This window comes from Centruroides vittatus, unplaced genomic scaffold (genome assembly GCF_030686945.1).
Source record: "Centruroides vittatus isolate TY-2023 unplaced genomic scaffold, ASM3068694v2 scaffold_3315, whole genome shotgun sequence".
NCBI lineage: Eukaryota > Metazoa > Arthropoda > Arachnida > Scorpiones > Buthidae > Centruroides > Centruroides vittatus.
The window spans coordinates 1,449,379-1,472,799 of NW_027122703.1; the positions used below are offsets into that span (position 1 = coordinate 1,449,379).

Below are 23,421 nucleotides of genomic sequence, written 5' to 3' on the forward strand. Positions count from 1 at the left end.
AATTTCCACTCTGTGACCTTACTTAATGTTACGACATATTAAAATTCGAGCGAAAAATGTCGAAATTATTCTTGCTTCCCTTTTATCAATTGAAAGTAAAAGTAAATATTTGAAGAGCTGGCATCTTTAAATAATTAATAAAACTAGAATACGCAAAGAATGGTATTTACACAATGATAGTTCTTTACGCTTTATCACTTACTGTTTTAATGCCACCGTATATTAAAAAACAAAAATTTAAAATTGTATAATATTTTTAAATAATAAAGTTTTTTTTCTTAATAAGCAAGAAATACAATCGGATAAATGGTTTACAACAAATATTTTTGAGAACCTCCTAAATGTGTAAAGCCCAGCAAGACACACCGGAAAGAGACCTTTGTGATATGGCCTCTTTTCTTATATAGCTTACCATATAATTTTATAAGAAATAAAATATATATATATATATATATATGTAGTTAATTTTCTACATAATCTATGTAGAAAATTCCTTGGGTTCAATCCCAATATTCGCTAGCTAGGATTTGCTACCGGCATGGGCATAGCCAGGAAGGGACATGGGTGGGCACACCCCCCCCCAGTTAACCTGGTGCCCCTCCCAGAAAATTACAGCCTCTACTAGGCCCCGCCAATAATGAAACCCTGGCTATGCCAATGGCTACCGGGTTCAAAAGTGGTATGTTGACGCTTAATTGACTATAAAAACTCCTAAAAATATCAAAATTTCGGTGAATGAAACTTACTTTAATTGCCAGAATGATATTAATTAATATTTATCTTTCATTTTATGGATAAAGTAATGTAGTTATTTAAATTTTACAAATTTATATTACATTTGTAAAGCGTTAAAATTAGTTAATTTATGTCCTCTTTTCCCCGGACATGTCTTTTTTTTTTTTAATATAATTTGGTTTTGATAACTCTCAATATACAAGTTTAAGCCAAATACACTTCGACTCGAAAGATTCATAAGTTATTATTTGACGTGTCATTTAAAATTCATTAAATATTATTCAAATTTCTGCGCTGTTTACGTGTTAAGTATAAAAACGTTCGTACATAAGTACAGAACACAAATAAACAATATTATTTTCTACTGTTGCATCGACCCAGGAATTGGGAAATTTCTGCACAAGTTGATATAGAATTACACGTTGAAATTTTATTCCCAACATCTGTTATAATTAATAACAGAAAATAGTTTAGCACAAAAAAACATTTGTGTTAAAAATAACAGTATAATTATTTAGTTACCAATGAAGTTATCATCATATACTTGAATCAATTTAATATCTGTTTTTATTAACTTTTATCCAGATAATATACGTGTAATAAAATTTAGAATATTCTTAAAGTGAAAATAGAACAGATAAAACTTTGGATACGTTATCAATATTACGAAATATTTTAAATTAAGCATAAAAGCAGCTAGACGGAAACTGCAGCCTTTACTTACAATAGCGATACAGTTATGCCGCGCTTCTACGAAAATACGTGATGGAATATCAATCAGGAAGATACAGTAGAAACGTTACTGCACCGGATATGAAACTCGATTTAAGTTAAGACGAAACAAGTTTAAGAAGTGAAACGTTTACTGAGTAACCAATGGGTTAGCGGTGAGTTATATTTTAATTAATACTGTAATTTGATTCATTAAATCTGCCATTAACTACGGTCGTGTTTGCGTTATAAAGTTGTTTATAAATCACTCATCTCTCTATTTAAATCGAAACTAATATTTTTTTTAAAAAAATAAGTATTTTATTCTGTCTATATTACTGTATATTTACGTGTTCTTTATCAGTTTACGGGAGTGTTTTGTATATGTTCGAATTCCTAGAAAGTTTCAAATGATAGCGAATTTATGAAAAGAAAATCTGTTTTTATTACTTAGAGTGATAATTTCTTACAAATAATTATAGGAAGTTGTGAAAAATATATAAATTTAAATAGTTTTCTGATCGAAATGCTGAAGTACAGTACATTAGTCATTCCCGTATAAACAATAATCTGCTCAACCTGCTGCCATCTAACGATTAAATAAAATATTAATTAATTTGTTTATAAGAAATAATTATTATAGATTTAGTAAGTATATTTATTAATCTGTACGGGAAATAGTAATTTTAGATAATGTAAATCCTACTGGAGAACCCATCTTTTCAGAAAGGGGTTAAATAAATAAATAATAATAATAAGTGAAAATATGTTTACCTTAATTTAAAAAAAAACGAAGAAAAAAAATAATTTTATAGAAAATTACTTGAAAATTAAGTCGTTTTTAGGCCCGTAATGAGAAGTAACATCTACTTAATTACTTAATAGCCAGGTTGAGGCCGAAGTTTTAAACGCGAAAACGTGTACGTCGGACGTTCGGCGCCGCTTTCCTGTAAGCCTAGAAGTTTGACAATGGCGTTTGGAACGTCGAGCATGATTCCACTGACTTTCCAAACGCCATTGTCAAACTTGTAGGCTTACAGGAAAGCGGCGCCGAACGTCCGACGTACACGTTTTCGCGTTTAAAACTTCGGCCTCAACCTCGCTATTATGCAATAAAGGAAGGAAGACATGTTTTTGTTCTTTGTTTAATACAAAGAGCAAAAATATATATTTTTTTCTTTTTTTGCTGAAAATTACTTAATATGCTGAATATATTTTATTATTTTCAATATAAAATTCAGATTGTTACCATACAATTATTACTAAAATAGTCTTTATTAATGGAAAAGTATATCCAAAAATAGTTTATTGGTTTTAATATATCGTTATAAACTGAATTTTATCAAAATATTCTACTTATAAAAAGAGAATTTTTAAATATGGAGGAAAGTATCGACTCTGGCTTCTTTTATTAAATCATTTTCTTCATGTTAAGAAGTAATGAAGAAAAGTGATATCACGAGTTTTTAATAATAAAGATGACCCAAAGTCATTTTGAAAAAAACGAAAATAAGAGTTTTAATCGTTCGAATGGCATTTTATTTATATTGGCCTACTTTCAATGTAATTTACATTCAAAATTTATAATATTCGTTGGTTAATGTTACCTTAGGTAGCCAAGATGGCGGCTCGTTTCTGATTCCAGCAAGGAAACAGTGGGACGCACGTTCTAACCTAACCTAATCTATTCTAATAATTTGGTTGCTAATTGTTATGGTAATTTATTAGAATAGGTTAGGTTAGGTTAGAACGTGCGTCCCACTGTTTCCTTGCTGGAATCAGAGATGAGCCGCCATCTTGGCTACCTAAGGTAACATTAACCTATTCGTTAAACATTCTAGTTATAGAATACGATAGGATGCAAGAAATATGACTGTGATACTTGGATCTGGAATATTTGAGATCGTAAATGAATTTAATAATGATCTTTAAGAATATTTTTACATTTGTATGTAAAAAAATAAAGGTTTAGTTGTTATATATTATGAATTTTTCAATATTTTGCATCACAAATTTATTTTTATGAACAATAAAACATTCAATATACAGCTTTACCACTTCCGTCAATGCCGCATTCTTTGTATTGCCATTTTATAATACAGTAATTAAAAATATAAAAAGTTTTAATAGTAAAATATCATAACAGATGGCGCCACAAACACAATTTAAATGTCGCCGGGAACGTTAAGTAACTCGTTGCTGGATATTTTTATTATTATTATTATTATTATGCATATACGGTCACCATTAAGAGTGGACTCGATCTGCAATTGGATCGATCAACACGAGTAAAGAAGGTCGGGACAATACATATTAATTATATCATAAAAAATATTAATTAAAAAAGTAAACAAAAATTTGCTGTAATTTGATTAAATGAGAAGTTAATGATTTCATATTGTGTGTGAATTTTTAATTATGCAAGAAACAATATGGAAATTGCATCAGTAATTGCGACAGTATATGATTGACTAAATGTTTGGTGTCACGTTTACTAAAGATATAATTTTTTTTTTTTTTTTTTTTATCGATAGGCGATTTACATTTAGGGCGAGTTTATCTTTAACCATTGTCTTTATCCTAGCAACTGAATTGTGAATTTGGTTTACTCAAAGAATTTCAAAGGCCTAATTAATAAATCAGCTAACAATTGACTGGATTATATGTAAACTAGACACATAACTGTAGATATAATTTACTTATTTCAGTTATAAGTAGCACAATAACAGACAAAACAAGAAGGAAATTTAAATATTTACATAAATTATATAACAACTTTTTTTTATTTAAAAATAAATGGCTGTTATTCTTGAATGCGACCGACCCATCAGTGGCCGAGTGTATAAAACCGTGAATTGAGTTGGCTCACGCATGATCCAATGGACTAGTTTGGTGAAATTTTTCGGGATTTCTTCGCGTGTCTAACATTTAACAGTGGCCAATTTCCTATAAAAAGTTATTCGAAATTCCAATAGCAAGTTCTCTGAAAGCGATCTGCCAAGGAAGTACGGTACTTCCCTTGGCGAATTGCGTTGCCTTAACCTATCAAATAAATAATTATTGAATGTTCTGAAAAGATTTATATCGCGTTTATAAAATGTTTATCGCGGCGGGCATAAAATGTATTTATCTAAATTATCATTTATTAATTACTTAAAGCATGAAACTCATATACAGATTCCTTTACGCAATGACGCGTTATTTTTTATTATTTAAACATATTTTATCAAAGCATTAACAAATTACTATGATTTTTCGTAAATTCAATTTTTACACCTTGATAAATAATTCTTTATTGTTGTGACTTCTGCTACAAATATTTGATTAGATGATATTATAAATTAATGATAACTGTCGAATGTGATAATATCCATAGACTCAATGACATCGAGAATTCTTTTGTCACGTGGATTATGTCGACAAGGGAGGATGATAAACTAGGGCAAAAAAATAAATTAAATCCGTTATAAAGTCATTTCTTTTTTGATTTCAGATGCAAAATTACATTTTTCAGTTAAAACTCGTGAATTCACTTCTTGACATTTAAGATTAAATTATACTTATGTCCTTTTCCAGATTTAAATCTAACAATTTAATGCGCTGCAAGTGTCTAAAACATTTTCTAATGTCGCAGAAATTTAGTGTCAAAACCAAATCTTAATGGACGATTTCGAGAACTTCGAGCACGATTACCTGGTCTATTTATCCTGACGCCGAGGCGAGAATTGAAGTCTATGTCTGCGATAGAACCAAAATTAGCACCGACGTTTGCACCAATATTTAAACCAATATCCGGTCGCCTTTGCGATTTAACTTTCATTATCAGAAACAGAGTGATGAAAACGAATACCTGTGAAAATAATAAGTAAATCGCAAGTTTACAATTAAGATAAAGATGTTTTTGGGCAAGTGTATATGAATTGAATCGGGGATTAAGTTTTAAGATTGTTGAATATATTCACTTTCTATTGTATTGTACAATAAACCCCCAACTATTACTGGGTCCTTTGGCTCGAGCCTCACATTTACGTAGGCCTCAAAAACATTTGCAAATTATTCACTATATTTCCCTATTTCTTGTGTATCAAAAATCATTTATTTTGTGTCTAATTTTATTACTTATATATATATATATAGATATAGATATAGATATTTGTTTTTTGAATATACTGGAAGATCTCAAAAGAGTATGTAGCTTGGACCTGTTGGATTTCTGGACCCTACGGAGTATACAAAGAGCCAGCTTAAGGGGGTGCGATGGATACATAGCACCTCGCATTCTTCATTAAAGATCCATTTATATTAATATTTTGCCCTAGACCCTATAAAACACGGAACCGATTCTGAATATGCACTGGTATAATGTGTATTTCAAACAAATATGCAATGCAGAAAGAAATAATCACTTCCAGTTAACGTGTACAAATTTCAAAATTTTACAAAGCATTACAAATAAAAGCTTAATTTGATCCTTTTCAGACACACTTACCCTCTAAAATACACATTTATTTTATTTATAATTATATTAATATTTAAGATTATAGAATTATTAATTTTGTAATTAATATTTAGGCAATACAAATATAAAAACTTACCCAGTATTTCATTCTTAACAGATATTTACCGTTCGTTGGAAAAAATTATATTCAACGATACAAAAAGTGTCAGTCAATTTATATCATTTTAATTTCTTAATTTGTTTGACCTAATAATACGAGAAGAAACTGGTTCGATTGGTTAAACCGCAGCAATGGACGTAATTGTGGCGTGCCATACAACTAATAATTGGTACCTCACGTTGAAAAGTCAATCGACAACGTCTTAAATGACTTATAGTGATTTTGAAAATCAAATTTTCCGCTTAAATCAATGAGAAAAATCCATAGTTTAGTAGTCCATTGTCGTCTTACATGCAGACTTTTGCCTACCAATAACCAGCAGCAGCGAAACACTGGTTTAAACGCAAAACACTGGTCTAAACTGCGTTTAGACCAGTGTTTTGCGTTTAGACCAACATTTTGGATTCTTTTAGGGAAATAACTTAAATAGAATATTTACCAAAATATATAAATGCTTACTTTTAATTATATATTCCATATATAGGAAGGAAAATCTAACGTAATTATCCTTTGTGTTTCTTATATTATTACATTGATCGTTTATTTTTTCATTTATTTATTAAGAAATTTGTAATAAAGGCCTAATTCCTGAAACAAAAGGGTTAAGGTGAATTCGTATATTATTACTTTGAAGTGTTTTAACCTCGCTTGAATTTATTGTACGACTTTGTTCTATTGCTATTTTTCCTGACCTAATAATCAGTTATAAATATATCGAGTTTAAAGATAATTTTGGTTTATATAATTCTATATTTTAGAAGTTAAATATGCTACATTTTAAGTTATTAATTACAAAAATAACTTATAGATTACTTTTTCGTTAAACTGAATTTTTGTGATGTTTGCTTGGTTGGATGCGATAAGGCAACGCAACGAGCGAGATGCCTCCAGGAGGGACTTTCTATGGAAATTTGGTGACAGGTGGTTTTCGATACCTAAATAGTTACAGTTAGTTAGGACATATCTAGTTACAGCTAGGGCCTCGTCTTCTTAGGTACAGTGAGATGAGGCCCTAGCTACAGCTAGGGCCTCATCTCATTGCTTACCATTAATATTTCTGTTTATATCTGTATCTATAGAATGCCTTTGAAAATTAGTCAGGACCTTAAAACTGCTCTTCACATACAGTACATGTTATTTAGTCTTTATATATTTATTCTGGTAAGCTCTTCTGTATGAATATTTTTATATAACTTCCAAGAAAACATTTTTGTATACACTATTTGAAAACTAAATTATAATTTCCATTGTTTCGTTTAATAAAGACAATTCTTTTTGATAGAGTGAATTAAGCTGTTCATTTTCTCGCAACTTTAATGCGTTTTTTTTTGGACCCAAATCTATAATATTATTCCAAATGTCTCACTTTCCACGTGGAATAAATAAATAAATAAATAAAATAACACAAAAGTTTTAAGAGAAAAAAAGAAAGAAAAACTCAAAAGAAAAACATATTTCTATTAATTATGGTTTCTTGAAGTATGAAAGTCAACTTATCAGGTATAGAATTAAGGATATTTAGATGATTAACGACAGCTTTAGTAAATGACAGATCAGAGTAACTAATCTCTTAATAAACCCATCACTTACTTAGATATGTCGACACTAAATCTATCGTTAATTTTAAATATATCACTGTTTAATATAGCTCAAAGTACACTTAATACTGTATTACTTAAATTAAATGAAAAATATTTATTTAAATAGCTATAAATACTCGTTTAGTGTTATAATGAGTCTTTCTGGGTAGTGAGCAGCTAGCCAGCTAAGCAAGCAAACCAATGACTTAGTCTATTTCATAAGAAATGTCATTGGTTTGTTTACTTAGTCACCCAGAAGCACCTCTACTAGTTTTATATATAACATTAATTATTCTTTGATATATTCTATTTAAAAAAAAAGACCTCGAAAATATATGATTTTTAACCACATTCGGACGTGTAAATTGCATAAGGTAGCTAACTTGCAGTAAAAAAATAATTTGCAAAAACAAGTAGTAATCTGCACGCTATATCTCAGGCCTTGATCCGAATTTTATATTGAACTTTGAAGTTATTTTACATAAAAAAAAAATGTAGGTTAGTATTGTATAACGTCAAGATTAATTTGAAAAAAATGGTTAATGTTACCTATGGTTCCAAAATGGCGGCTCGTCTCTGATTCCAGCAAGGAAACAGTGGGGACGCACGTTCTAACCTAACCTATTCTAATAAATTACCATAATTATTACCGAAAAAATTATTAGAATAGGTTAGGTTAGAACGTGCGTCCCCACTGTTTCCTTTCTTCTAGTTGCTGGAATCAGAGACGAGCCGCCATTTTGGAACCATAGGTAACATTAACCAAAACAAGTTTAATACAGTTTCGATTCTTACATCTATTAATTAATTAATACTAATTATAATAAAATTAATAATTACTTTTTTATATTCAATCATTTAGATTATCCTAAATTAAATGATGTTTAAATACAGTATATTATTTTATACTTAAATCTCATTAATTTGTTTTTATTCTAGGGATTTTAAAAAATGATGAAATTGATCTTAATACTGATAGCAAGTTTGCCTTTCTTTTGTTTAACGAGTTCATCCGAGAATGCTAAAGAAAGTAATACTTCGGAGGTTTTATTCGAAGGACTCACATTGCATCCTTCCGATAGATATTTTACTAATTATTCTGAGTTACTGGAGCAGGAATTGAAAAATTTTAACTACCCGAGCCACTTCGATGACTCTTATTACGTTGACGTAAACCAGACACAGGACGAAGACGTCTCGGGTTGCGTACAGACGAATGCAGCTTTAAAATGCAAGAACGTGGACGTTTTTGGAATTGCGGAAAACATTCCGACAACAATTACCCATTTGCATATAAGTAACAGTCCGGTTCAAATATTAAGAACTGCAATTTTCGAAAATTTAACGACTTTAACTACGTTAGAGCTTACGAATAATTCGATTCAGTACGTTACTTCAAAATTCTTCCAAGGATTAGAACAATTATTGTTTCTTAATTTTAGTAATAATAACATCAGGGCATTGACGAAACGAGCGTTTTCGGCCTGCCCAAATCTTAGAACCATCGATTTAAGTGAAAATAGAATAATATCTTTGCATTTCGTACCGGCGGCATTCAGCAGTCTCAGAAATCTCACCACTCTTATCTTGTCAAATAATAATATAAGACGAATCACGAAGGCTAACTTAATTGCATTGAAAAATTCGCCCGTTAAACATCTAGATTTATCATTCTGTAATTTATTATATATAGAAAGAGGAAGTTTCGGATTTCTTCAAAATCTAGAGACGTTAAACCTTACAGCGAATAAATTGGATGAAGAATCGCTCCTCAATGCTACCAGCAACCTGACTTCAATACGCATTCTGGACTTGAGAGCCTTACTAAGCGTGAAAGGTTTTCCTAAACTCGCCATGTCTGCTTTAAGAAATACTTCTATACGAAGTTTGGATCTTAGTCACAATCGATGGCAAATTTTGCCGAATAATTCTTTTACTTTTCTACCTGATTTAACCTGCTTAAGATTAATTAATTGCGAGATTAAGGATATCGAAGAGAGAGCCTTCGAAGGACTCGTCTCTGTTGAAATTCTCGATTTATCTTCAAATCTCTTGGAAAAGATTCCTCCTGGAATATCCATTCTGAGTAATCTTCGATTATTATATTTAAATAAGCAGTATCAAAATATAAATTATGGAGTTCGTTTGCGCGTTGATGATTATGCATTTGCTAATTTATCTCTATTAAGTGGTTTATTATTAAAAAATAATAACATAAAAGTTGTACATCGATTTGCTTTTCACAATTTAGTTAATTTACGTGTTTTAATAATGTCAAATTGTGATATTGGAATTATATCCGATCATTCATTCAGCACTTTGACGTCTTTAGAATTGTTAGATCTTTCTTATAATAAAATTCTTTTCCTTGGAAACAATACGTTAAGAGGTCTACGAAATTTAAAGGTATTATACATGAGAAATAATGAATTCTTCATTGGTTCCAGGATTCTTCCTTTCATCCAAACTCCTTCGCTTGAAAAACTGTTTATTTCGGGTAACAAAATAACGATTTTAAGACCCGGAATATTTTCAAATATGCCCAATTTGAAACTTCTTGACGTAGAAAATAACCAAGTAATTTATTGGAATTATTCGATTTTTCACAACACCACTTTGCCCGATACATTTATCTTAAGCAATAACGAAATCGATCGAATTACTCCAGTAATGTTCGATGATTTGAAGCGAATCCATCATTTCGATTTGAGCCAGAATCCTTACGATTGTCATCACTGTAGCGTGCACGAATTCCAAATTTGGTTGCGAAATAACGAAAATAAAAGTTTATCTAAACCGACAATATACGCCTGTTCTTCGTCTCAGGATTTTGATGGGCAATCCTTAATGATTTTAAAATTTGAACACTGTTTACCCGAAAATATCATCGGCATGATAAATATAGCTATTGGAGTATCGATTTTAATGATCTTATTAATAATTTCTGTTATTGTGATCGTTCGTTTTAAATGGTACTTCAGATATATGTGCTTTCATTTGCATTCCACACTCAGAAGATATTCGACAAGTTCTCACGTGGAAAATTACGAATACGATGCTTTCGTATCTTATAATTCGGTCGACGTGGCCTGGGTGGCCCAAATACTCATATCAAATTTAGAAAGTCACCATTCAAATTTTCGTCTTTGCATACACGATCGGGATTTCGAAGTAGGAAAACTAATCACCGAAAACATTTTAGATTCCATCGATAAAAGTCGAAAAGTGTTACTCATTTTAACGGATTCGTTCGTCAAAAGTCAGTGGTGTATGTACGAATTGCACGTTGCTCAACATCAATTATTTCATCACTCTCGGGATGCTTTGGTCTTCATTCAAGTTGGACCCATTGATAGAGATTACATGAGTAAAAATTTAAAATATTTACTGAAAACGAGAACGTACTTAATTTGGCCCGAAGATCCCGATAAAAGATCTGAATTTTGGAGTCGTTTGCATAGAATATTAACGACATGACTGTATATTAAAATGAAACGTTTAACTGTACTATAGTAATCCTTTCTTATGTAAAGATTAATCAAAACAGAAATATGTTGCGAAAAATTATTTTAAAATAGATTAAATAATTTACTACTATGATCAAAAAGTTTCGGGGATAATGTTACCTATGGTGCCAAAATGGCGGCTCGTCTCTGATTCAAGGAAACAGAAGAAAGATAACAGTGGGGACGCACGTTCTAACCTAACCTAACCTATTCTAATAAATTACCATAATTATTACCAACCAAATTATTAGAATAGGTTAGGTTAGAATGTGCGTCCCCACTGTTTCCTTTCTTCTGTTTGCTGAAATCAGAGACGAGCCGCCATTTTGGCACCATAGGTAACGTTAACCAGTTTTTGGGAACGGTTCATTTAAACTACACGCTTGCAAGAAGGTGCCGTCGTCGTTTTTCGTCTGCAAATAAACGTTTATGTGTGTAAAGAATTTTTTGTGCCGGTTATTTTTCAAAATGAATTTTATTTTGTTTTCGCAACGGAATTACTGCTACAAAATAGTTGAAAATGCTGTAAAAGCCTTTGGCGACGATAACCTGTCAAAAACAAGGGTTTTTGAGTGGTACAAGATGTTCGCGGAAGGCAGAGATCATTTCTATGATGAACCAATCTCTGGCATATCATCAACTGATTGCAACGTATTGTTTAATTGATTACTACGACCATTGGGCACCAAATCTCTGACATGGGCGATGTCAGAGATTTGATGCTCGATGATCGTCATTTAACGATTACGGACATTATTGAACATGTTCCAGTATCATTTGAAATTCGTTAAGCTCGATCATTTTGGTTTGCGGCACGTCTCTTCTCGAGTCGTTCCGAGAAGGTTGATGTTTTTTTTTTTTTTTTTTTTTTTTTTTTTAAAAAACGGAAACGTGTTTGAGTGGCTGAAGAAATGCTTCTCGAGGTGAATTGTTCTTATGGTGCATCATTGCGGGTGGCGAAACATGGATCTACGCTTTTGACACTGAAATAGCTCAACAGTCAAGTGAATGACGCTCGAAAAACGAAGAGAGACCGATAAGACCGCGTCAGTCAGTCAAAAATCAAGGTTGTGTTGACTGTTTTCTTTGATTGCAGTGGTGTTGTACAGTACATCACGACTTCCTTCCGACTGGCCAAATTGTCAACAAATATTATTATTAGAGCGTTTCGAATCGTTTGCGCGAAGTAATTCGTAGGAAGCGACCCGATCTATGGCGAAAAAATTCATGGATTTTGCACCACGACAATGCCCTGTTTACAATGCTTTTGTTGTTCGGAAATTTTTGGATAAAAGTTCAATAAATACTGTTCCCGAAGCTCGGTAATTCACTTGGTTTGGCAACCCTTTTTTTTTTTTTTAACTCTTTCCGCCCTGTGGGCACTAAGAGGGCCTCTTTTAGTAGGCCCATTATGGGTTCGGCCAGGCCCACAATGGGGCGACCGGGTGGTGAGGGACGGGGCCCGACATATCCGAACGGACCACCCCCCGAAAAATTCCTGGGGATTATTCGACCCGTTCGGATTCGATCCCGGGTCCCCCAGAGCGGTAGGCTGCCACCTTTACCGCTCGGCCATCCGGCCGTCTGGTTTGGCACCCTATGAATTTTTTCACGTTTCCTCGACTAAACTTTTTGCTTAGTGGTCGATCGATGATATAAAACAAAATTTACGCCGCGAGTCCTGAAGGATTTCACGAAAACGACTTCACAGCATGTTTTGAGGATTGCAATAAACGTTGGCATAAGTGAATTGAAATGGGAGATATTACTATGAAGAGAAGAAATAAATTTTGATGAATAAATTCAAATTTTGCTTTTTATCAAACCATTTCCGATACTTTTGATCACGTGGGTATTGCTTTTAGTTACAAATATCGAATAACATAACTAAAATTTGGAAAGAGACAAAGAATTATGCTATAGGACCGGATGGTCGAGACGATGAAAGCTATGGTTGGATTCGGATTCGAGTTTAAATCGAAAATTTTAGGAATTTTTCGTGGTCGATTTATATCGGTTGTCTTAATTACAGGCCTGGTCAAACCCACGATAGATGTATATGCCGGCCATATTCACAAACACTTTAGCAGACATACATTAGCCAACAAGTGAATGCTATGATTCATAAAAGAAGTCAAGAAAGATGAGAGAACAATTAAAAACAAAAATTAAAATAATATGAAACGTTATAAAAGTTTACGTCACATACTTTTTTGTTTAACCGTCTTCTTTCTAATGAAATCCTCTTTAGTAACTTCCATTTTAGAAATAGAGTTTTGAAGAGGTAGAAAACTCCTTACCTCTCACTCTAAATTATTTATACATTACCTTATACGGTGCAGTTTCAACGTGTTTCCCATGCTTTTAAACCCGGGGTTTATTTCTAATAGCACTTTTATTTCCCGGGGTTTATTTGAATCTCGGTGTTTACACGAGGAAATCCGAAAAATAATTTCATACTTTAGGATTATTCGAAAAAGTAGACATCTATTATGTTTAAAATATAATTAATTTTTATATTGCAAAGAAAATTTTTTTTTAAATATAACTAAATTTTCCGACTGACTGACCGAACCATAATGGTTCACGGCTGTATCATTTAAATATTCATTGACTGAAATCATGTTGGAGGGGTGACTCACCCTTCCATACCCCTAAATAACGCTGCTCGTCCTTAGGAAACCGCACGAAAATACGTAAAGGCTAATGTAAGTAAGGCTTATAGGGATAGTGTGGTGTGTTAGCTTACCTTGGCCTGCAAACAGAAGAGTAATGCTCAAGAGGTAAAAGGAATTGATATGATAGTTCGGGAGATCCATAGACCAATCGGTCAAACGCCAGGAGAGTTCCTTTATTTGTTGGGAAGGAGAGGCGTCCCGCATCCTGTAAAGCATAAACATTAGCCTACTCTGTTCTTTGTCGATTACGCAAAGGGTTATATATATATATGAAGGTTGGACGCAGAGAACGAAAAGGTAAAGATGGCCGACAGCTTACGAGCTTGTCAGTACCTCAGCTCAATCACTTTTGGATAAAACTTTAAAGTTCAGACATCTTTAGTGATTATTGGGTGCCAACTGCCGATGATTAAAAAACAGTCTCTGGAACTTCGAAGTGCCATCAGGCGAGACGGAGTCCTTCGTTCAGAGTTATAGATAAGAGGCAGAAGCCACCCACGTCCATTGTTCCAAATGACGAAATCCTAAATTTTATATACTTACATAAAAACCGTAGTATTTTAAGCTATGTCCTACTTCATAATTGTTAACACGTAGCAACACTACTCAGTGCGCAAAGAAAGAATTAAATGGCGCATTTTAATTTAGCACCATCTGTCGACAAATTTGTAAAATATTTGTTGAAAATAAAATTTCATTTTTTAAAATAAAATAAAACAAAGTTTACTCTGTATAACGAGTCTGTTTTTTATTATAACAACGAACTTTTTCTTAATTGTTTTAAATAATTAAACGGAATTTAATAGATTAAATTTTATATCTATTATTAATAAAATTGGAAAGATTTCAATACTTCATCTAGTATTGTAAAAAATGTGGTATTAAAATACTTATTTTAAAAATGTACTTAATATTCATCTGAATGGAATAATTAACTTAGCTTTTATTTTACCTTAAAACAGCATTCAATGAAAATCAATACAACTTCAATATGCTTTTCCCATTAAGTAACAAGTTATTATTCCAATATTTATATATTAAATGAATTAAAAGATAAAGTATATTTACATTTTTACGTTATCTTAATAGCTCATTTATTATATAAATTTTAAAAACACACATTCAACAATTGATTGAATACAATTATAGTATGAGAGTTTAATATACTTTTATAAATCTTTATTTATACAATGAAATGTTTTTAAATTAAAAACACGTATATTCACCGAGTTAAATTACTATTTACAAATGTCCTAATAAAATTTATTTTCTTATTACAATTATAATTTTATTTTTAAAAAATTTAATAAATATGATTTTTGCATCATCTACTTAAAAGTATTATTTAATATTAAAAAATACCAAAATGGATGTTATTAAATTAGAGCTTTTATTAATAGATATAGTAATATTTATTTAATTACTTCTTTGTAATGTATGTAATTTTTTCATTTCCTATGAAACTGCGAAAAGTTTAGATAATAAAATACAAGCTTGTACAGAGTTTATGACACATAAAATGGCTCATAAATTGTTAATTTTTTAAGTTTTCTAGTAGAAACTTTTTGACAATAATCATATATAATGTTACTTGTCAAATTGACTTTATTCTTCATAATATTTTATTTGTTAGAGAAGTAAAATGAGTTGATTTCAATAATACAAAAACCTGCACGATAGACTATTTGAATGAATAGTTACATTTTAATTTGAGAAAAGTTAAAGAAGAACCCTATAGTAGTAAAAGTTTGCTATATCTTATCAAATATATTATGGTAAGAATTAATAGGAGAAGAAATTACATTTAAAAGACTAAAGGCACTATATTTTTAGAATATTCAATCCATTTTTAAAATGATTTGAAAAATATAAGCGAGAGCAGGTGCTTGAGAAGTACAGAAAATTCAGTAACAAGAGAATCATTATTTCGTAGGATTACTAAGTAGTCGTTGATATCGCTATTTTAAGTAGTGTTTTATTTAATACTATATATAGAATTTTCTTATTATACTTTAAAAAAACACGGAACGTAAGTACCATATATTATTTACAATTCTCGATTATTCAACTATACAGGAGATTTTCTAAGAAACTGGAAAGAGAATCGGACGTTTATATTATATATTAATGAAAAATAAATAAATTTCTATTACATAATATATAATTTTTCAAGGAAATTATTTATCAGCAGCTTACTGAATGTTGTGTTTGATATGATGGAATGATAATTTAATGATGATTGTATTTTGCCAAATATTATTTATTTAAGGATGTTGTACATCTAGAAAGAAGCCAGAAAGATATTAAGGCAAATGACATTGTTGAGATTCTGCCAATCGGAAAGCCTCCAAAAATTCATTCAAATCGATAGAACCATCTTTATTCAGATCAATGGACATAGCTAAATCTCGAATATCTTCTTCTTTAAAATGTCGGCCCATTTTCTTTTCTATCTGAATGCAGGCTTCTTCGAATTCTTTCATTGATATAGATCCTTTCAAAAATTATAATAAATTTATATTAAATAATATAAGCGTATTTTTATGGCCTTTTTCGAAGGGAATCGTTCGTGTAATACCTGATCCGTCCTTGTCAATCATACTAAATACATTCTGGAGAGCTTCGTTGTTTCGATATAAAGTTTCTAATAATGAAGGAAGATTCTGAAAACCGGAAATTATATTTTAAAATATTATAATAAAACAATAGAAATACACAAATCGAAATTATTTACTTGCTGAATAGATGTATTATCCTCTAAAGTTGTATGATATTGGACGGTATTTGAATCAGCTTCGGTTACAACTATTCTAGAAGACAGGAGATGCCATGGAAGATTAAGTCCCGTTACTGATTCCATGATAAGGCACCAATCAGTAATTGAAATGCTACCTAAATGTATATAAGTACAGTTTATTACATTCTAATATTAAAAAAAAGAAGAGAAAATAAATTGACATTTTGGTAAAAATTGGAATATTGATTGAAACGTTATCCTTATCGTCTTCGCAATATCTTAATCGATTTTGATGGTTGTTAGGTAAAATTGTCGAATGTAATTTCACGTCAGTATAAATTACAAAATTTTGAAATTTTTGTTTGAAGAAATAAAAGAAAATTCATTTACTTGTAATAATTGCACTTGCCTGTTTTTTCGACATCACATTTTCTAAATTGCTCTAATAACTGACTTGAAAATTGCATAAGTTTTCTTTTTAACTCTCTTACAGCAGATTGTTCGATATATCCGTTCCTTAATATTAATAAAACTAATTACCTTTCTGTCTTAATAATTTTATTCGAATACAGCTTAACATTATCTTAACTCATTTTTTTCCTTTAATTCGTACCCTTTTTAACGTTCTATGTACAGTACGTACCTTTGTCTAATGGTAAGATTGTAAGTCGATTCGTTTCCAATATACATAACTATATGCGGATGTAAAGTAGGACCAACAAATTTTACATAAGCGCCTCTATTGCTACCAATTTCATAATAATTCGAAGCAGAAAATATCGTTAGAACCTGCCATCGAGATATTCATTATACATTCGAAAAAATACTCATAAATATTTCATAATATTAGGAAAAAAACACACCTTTCCATCGTGAGTAAATTCGTAACCATCTGCTTTACATTCGTGAGATCTCACAATCATATCTAAGTGATGACGTTCCAAGAAAGATTTCGTCACATCGGGACCGAAATAACTCCCGCCACCTCTCAAAATGTTCGGTCGGCAACCGAACTGCGAACTGGGATCACTCCATAAAAGATCTACTACCTAAAATTAAAAGAATTTCTGGAAAATAGTATTTCGAGTTATATATTATAGCAACTATTAATTACTTTGCGATAAATATTCCAACTACCTGTTTCCATTCATCCGCATCATACATCAACTGTCCGTCATCAATAAACGGTCTCATGACAGTCAGGTACTAATATCGGGAAAATATTCAATTAAAATATTGTAAATTTTGGGTTTTAATACGTAAACTACAACAATTGATTGAAATTTCTCTTTGAATTGTAGCTACATATTAATCGATAGGATATAAAACGAAGGGAAAATCATTATCCATTCTTGACCTTCAACTGTTACTGAAGATGTGTAAAAAATGAAAGGATCATTTTCTTTTTTTTATATATATTAAAACTCAAGGCAGAATATATTTTGTTCGATATATTGATACAGTTTTATAACAGGAAAGTACATTAACTTATCTCTTCCGATAACAGAGGATCGTAGATGAGTATAATTAAAACATCAATATCGCTTAATCAGATACGGTAAATTATCATATAGTTAAGTACAGTATAGAAATTTCTCTCCATAGAGGGTTAAAATTCAAATGTATGATTTTATATTTAAGTGTCAATGCACTTATGTTTAGTTCTTTAAAGTCGATCCATTTTCAGAATATGAAAAGTTGGTTAATGTAACCCTTGGTGCCAAGATGGCGGCTCGTCTCTGATTCCAGCAAGGAAACAGTGGGACGCACGTTCTAACTTAACCTATTCTAATAAATTACAATAATTATTAGAATAGGTTAGGTTAGGTTAGAACGTGCGTCCCACTGTTTCCTTGCTGGAATCAGAGACGAGCGCCATCTTGGCACCAAGGGTTACATTAACCGAAAAGTTTATTTCCTGTTTAAGTATAGAAGTATATAAAATTATAGTATGTAATTAATTGCACGTAATAAATCATTATTAGAAAATATTAAAACTTAAGAAGAATATTATCCTGAACTTTAAATCTGTGAACAAATAAATAATGAATAATATTACGATAAAAATATAATTTATCATTCATTCATTTCTGTTCGAAATATAATGACGTATAGATCTGTCAATAAGAATTCAATTAGTTTCTTTTTTAACTCTATTCGATTCATAATGTATAAAGTTATGCTATTTTAGTTTCTTTTAATATTAAATGAAATCTGTAAATGTAGATGGAAACAGATTTTGCGAAATTCGATACGGAGTTACTGGAATTGTTATTGCAAAATCGTATGAAAGCCCACATTGTTTTGAGGTTTTCCATATTTAAATCAGATTAAATTGCATACATTTTCAACGCTAAACGTTATTTAAATATGAAATAAACTTTTAATTAATTAAGTTTAAATATATATATGCTAACTTACTTGATGCCTATTCAAGAATGCAATATTATTGATTTCGATATCGTTAGTCACTCCTCCGTGAACCACAAAAATCTTATTATCAATTATAGAAGCCAAGGGGAGCCATCCATAAATATCTTCCACCAAGTGAAGAATTTTTGCAGCGTGTTTCTGAAGTCGTTATTCAAATAATTAATATACTGTTAATGATTCTTAAATGAACCAGTTATAGATCGATTACTCACCGTGTATTTTACCATTACTTCTTTGATGAATCCATACCTAGAAAAGCAGAATTTTACTATAGATATTTACGGAAAAGTAATTTAAAAAGAATGCTGTACTGTATGTAAATCCTGTCTAAAACGGACCGTCTACAAAACGAAAACCTGCGTAAACGGAAAATAAATCTCGGAATCTATTTTTAAAAAAGATTCCAGCAACGAGTTACTTAACTTTCCCGGCAACATTTAAAACCGCGTGTGTGGCACCATCCGTTATACTATTTTATTATTAAAAACTTTTTATATTTTAATTTATTATTATAAAATAGCAAAAAGGTTAATTTTGAGAATAAGCATGGGTTTTATAAAAAATAATTGCAAATGTTAATAACGAGTAAAATCGTCATTAAGTTCAACCATACTGGAGATACGACACATGATCCGCTTTATCTCTCCACTCCCTCGACCTTTAACCACCAAAATTTAATAGCATCAATTCCCCTAATAAACGAATCTCTCTGAAAAATTCCGGAAATTTTAAACAAAAAGCACAGGAGTTATTAAGCTTCACAGAAGGTGCCACACCCACAGTGGCGTAGCGAACATAACTGGCGCCCGGGGCATAACTGGCACTCGACACTTTATTGGCGCCCCTCTTCCCCTCCAGAAACACATATAGTTTGTCTTGGAGACCATTTGGGGGCCCCTCTGAGAGTGGCGCCCGGTGCATGATACACCGCCCTTGCACCCCCCTCGCTACGCTACTGCCACACACACTAACATCCATACATACAGAAAAACTCCCGAAATCTTTTGAATTTCTCGACGTTTCGAGGACCTCCGAGTTCAAAAAATGTAAAAATCTTGGGGAAGGAATTTGTGTTTGACCCATTGCCATACTTTCCTTCTAGAATAACCCTGCGGATTATTCCGTTTTAAACAGGTTTTATTGCAGTAAATAAATAAATAAATAAATCTACCTTAAATTCAAACTGAAATCTTCGTGATTTCCGCGATTTAGAAAAACAGACGTTGGCCAAACGAGAAGACAGCATAACAGAATGATTAAAACTTCGATAGAATTTTCTCCTCGATCTACATAATCTCCATTAAATATGTATGGGTTATCGGGTGCTGGAAGACCGTTCTATAATAAATTATGAAAATCAGAACTATAAATAAATATGTGGATAGCCCACTATATAAATAAACTTATACTTTATAAAATATGGTGAAAAGATCTTCCATTTTGCCATGCAAATCACCGCAAATGGTAATTTGTCGCGCGAAGGCTGTTGACACGAAGTTAATGTTTGGCTTTTGTCGAAGAATCTTCCTCGCTCCGTGAAAAATAAACAAGACATATTTCGCGTGAAGAGTCTATTTAAAAAAATAAATAATAAATAATTTGGTTAAGGTAACCCTTGGTGCCAAGATGGCGGTTCGTCTCTGATTCCAGCAAGGAAACAGTGGGACGCACGTTCTAACCTTAACCTAACCTATTCTAATAAATTACCATAATTATTAGCAACCAAATTATTAAAATAGATTAGGTTAGGTTAGAACGTGCGTCCCACTGTTTCCTTGCTGGAATCAGAGACGAGCCGCCATCTTGGAACCAAGGGTTACATTAACCAATAATTTTCCATTAATAATAATGCAAAATTTTACTTTTTTTCTCTTGAAGGTATCTATTAATTGTACTATATCTTCGGCTGTTAATGGTTGTTTTAGATGCGGTCCTTCGTATGTATTTTCAATCTTAACCAAATCCAAATTCGTTCTGCGAAGTAAATCAACGTCTTCGCCTTCAACTTTAGGCCAAGCTTTTGGCATATCTACAGACATTGAAGAAAATCAATTTTAAAAATAAAGAGAGAGAGAGAGAGAAAAAAATGTTTTTTATACTGATCCGTCCACGCCCTCGTACAACGTCATTTTCGGGTGTGTCTCTCACCTTTTGTTGGCGGCAGAGAGAAAATAGTGTAGCCATTGGCGGACGAGAAACTTGTCATACACGATAACAAATCATTGAAGAAATTGTAAACCTATAGAAACAATGCGAGCTCTTAGTCGTTTAAAAGTAATAAACGCTTCACAGAAATACTATTCGAAGAAAATAAAATTAATTTTAGACTTATAAACCATTGTTTAAGTTCGTTTACTTTCGTTTGGTCTTGTTCGCCCGCGTATTCCAGCGATTGAAAAATACTCCAAGAACAACGTCTTCTGACTTCTTGTAAGGCCAAATATCTTCTGTACCACTTTTGTATCAAAACAGCTGCATTAAACACTATAAAAAAATTGTATTTTACTATAACTATAAGCTGATTTCTATAGAGATTTCTATATTTATATACGCTTTCTATAGAAAACATTTATAATCGGTAGTCATTTTTCTTCTATCTTTTTCCGGTGTTCAACTATAAAGAATGTTTTATATAATTAAAATAACAAAAAATAACTTAATTGTATAATATACATATTTTTTTTTTAGGTTTCGATACTTTTAAAATATAATCCAATTATATTATTACGGATCATTCATCATCACTTCTTTTATCGGAGAAATCCATCAGTAATTATATCTGTCCGGCGAAAACATTACTTAAAGTGTTCTTTCATATCGTAATAATTAATTAATTTTGAATATCTTAATTATCTTAAATGCTTTATGATATTTTAACAATTAACTGAACACTTCATTATTCATTTAGCAACGAATTCTATTTAAATTGCTGGTATTTTAACTATATATAAACCTAACTCTCTATATTTAAGGATAAATGCATAAAAATATATTCGAATCTATCAATAATAAACGATTTATTTTCTAGTAAATAATATACAAAATTGGGAACGTTTCGGGTCCTTTCCTGGCCCAATTTCTTTAGAGGCATTATACGCATACAGATATAAAACAAAAGTATTAGTGAAATGAGACCTTAAGAAGACGAGGCCTCATCTTAAGGCCTCGATGCATGGTTAAAACTATATAAGCTGATGGAAACTCGTTAAAGAAAGAAATATTATAGTAAAAAACGATTAAGATCACGAAAGAAATTAGGATAGGTTAAAGTTTTCACTCACGCATATGACTTTCTTTCGGTTAGTTTGAGGTTATTGTAAGCTATAACAGGAGGAATTTAAATCTTACTGAAATCCTATATATCGAATGAAAGAAAATATAATGTATTAGCCTAATTAAAAGAAGTGATTTAGACATTTTTACTGATAATGAAACTTTCTTATTTCGAGAATGATGGAGAATAAATATTTAATAACCATCTAAAAATTCTAAGTGTTGAAAAGTTTTTCTAATCCACACCCAATAATCGATTTCGTAGTGCTATTATACTATATATTTCTAAGAAAATTTTATAAAATGGACAGATTACAATTGTTTATTGTAGTGTGTTTAACACAGATATTATGTGTTTAATACATTAAACACATAAAAAAATGGCCGGGGTATATTTGTGGGGGGTTGGAGGCACCCTTCTTAACGCGATCCACTAAGGCGTATAAACTAAACAAATGTATAGTTTAGGGGTCACACGTTACAAAGGTCATCGCTTCATCCTTAAAAAAATTAATGTATTACTTATTATTGTTTAGTGGGGGAAGAAGAGCCTACCATATAAAAGGGGTCGATCGCAACTCTGGCTCCCCTTTGACACATTAAACTGTTGTAGTTATTAAAGTATATATTAAATATAACTGAAAATAATTTTTTTACCTCTTTCAGTAGTACTCATAGCCCTCTTTCTGTTCCTTTTACTATCTTTTTTACCTAGAATGGAACTGGCACAACCCATTCCTTTCGAGGAAGATAACAATTTAAACGAAACGAATCATCGATGATCATCATTTAAACAGTGAGAAAGAATATTTCTCAAGAGAATACAATTTGAACTTTTCCCATCGGCCATACTATCGGCAAATAATTCGTCCGACAATAGTCACGTGGTGTTTCGTCATTGCACGCGATTTCGTAGTCATCGAGTGACATCACTGATCGACGAAAGTTTTCTTTTCATTTTTTTTTCAAAAAGTTTTGTTTCTATTAATCCTAATAATAACAATAATACAAGGAAAGATTAATATATAAATATAATTACATTATAATATAACATAATAAAATAATTGTATAAATGTAGAAAAAAATTGGCGCCATCTGTTGCTCACTATTTTAACTTAATAAAATAATTTTTTTTTTTAAATTACGAAT

At 31.3% G+C, this 23,421-nt stretch overlaps 2 protein-coding genes and 1 long non-coding RNA gene across 4 annotated transcripts; 1 reads left to right on the plus strand and 2 right to left on the minus strand.

Moving 5' to 3' along the window:
• The first annotated feature begins 1,469 nt into the window (after positions 1–1,469).
• LOC136988542 (toll-like receptor 13) lies at positions 1,470–11,152 on the plus strand. The gene is made up of 2 exons (XM_067286414.1): positions 1,470–1,622; positions 8,585–11,152. Exon 2 carries the CDS (start codon positions 8,597–8,599, stop codon positions 11,120–11,122), a length of 2,526 nt encoding a protein of 841 aa, XP_067142515.1. The 5' UTR covers positions 1,470–1,622; positions 8,585–8,596; the 3' UTR covers positions 11,123–11,152.
• LOC136988583 (uncharacterized) lies at positions 5,036–14,407 on the minus strand. The gene is made up of 3 exons (XR_010882783.1): positions 14,373–14,407; positions 13,901–14,034; positions 5,036–5,296 (listed from the first exon to the last, which is right to left on the minus strand). It is a non-coding gene; the product is annotated as an uncharacterized lncRNA (long non-coding RNA).
• A 1,661-nt stretch (positions 14,408–16,068) lies between these two features.
• LOC136988550 (serine/threonine-protein phosphatase with EF-hands pef-1-like) lies at positions 16,069–23,129 on the minus strand. Of its 2 annotated transcripts, none has more exons than XM_067286425.1 (15): positions 22,930–23,129; positions 21,356–21,483; positions 21,148–21,238; positions 20,862–21,028; positions 20,409–20,570; positions 20,171–20,337; positions 19,212–19,248; positions 18,988–19,137; positions 17,704–17,772; positions 17,430–17,615; positions 17,210–17,355; positions 16,976–17,082; positions 16,564–16,721; positions 16,408–16,492; positions 16,069–16,323 (listed from the first exon to the last, which is right to left on the minus strand). In XM_067286425.1, exons 1-15 carry the CDS (start codon positions 23,006–23,008, stop codon positions 16,133–16,135), a joined length of 1,923 nt encoding a protein of 640 aa, XP_067142526.1. In that variant the 5' UTR covers positions 23,009–23,129; the 3' UTR covers positions 16,069–16,132. The 2 variants fall into 2 exon arrangements, with proteins under 2 accessions (XP_067142526.1, XP_067142527.1); XM_067286426.1 differs by having other exon boundaries at positions 16,564–16,717; positions 16,972–17,082.
• Between the last annotated feature and the right edge of the window lie 292 nt (positions 23,130–23,421).

Bases quoted from the DNA above. Each gene is read 5' to 3' on its own strand.
- LOC136988550 (XM_067286425.1), bottom strand. From the start codon at position 23,008: ATGGGTTGTGCCAGTTCCATTCTAGGTAAAAAAGATAGTAAAAGGAAC. The intron at 19,249-20,170 runs GTAGATTTATTT...CTGCTTTTCTAG, and splicing joins GATTTCAGTTTGAATTTAAG to GTATGGATTCATCAAAGAAG. The intron at 16,493-16,563 runs GTAAATAATTTC...TCCGGTTTTCAG, and splicing joins ATAATACATCTATTCAGCAA to AATCTTCCTTCATTATTAGA.
- LOC136988542 (XM_067286414.1), top strand. From the start codon at position 8,597: ATGATGAAATTGATCTTAATACTGATAGCAAGTTTGCCTTTCTTTTGT.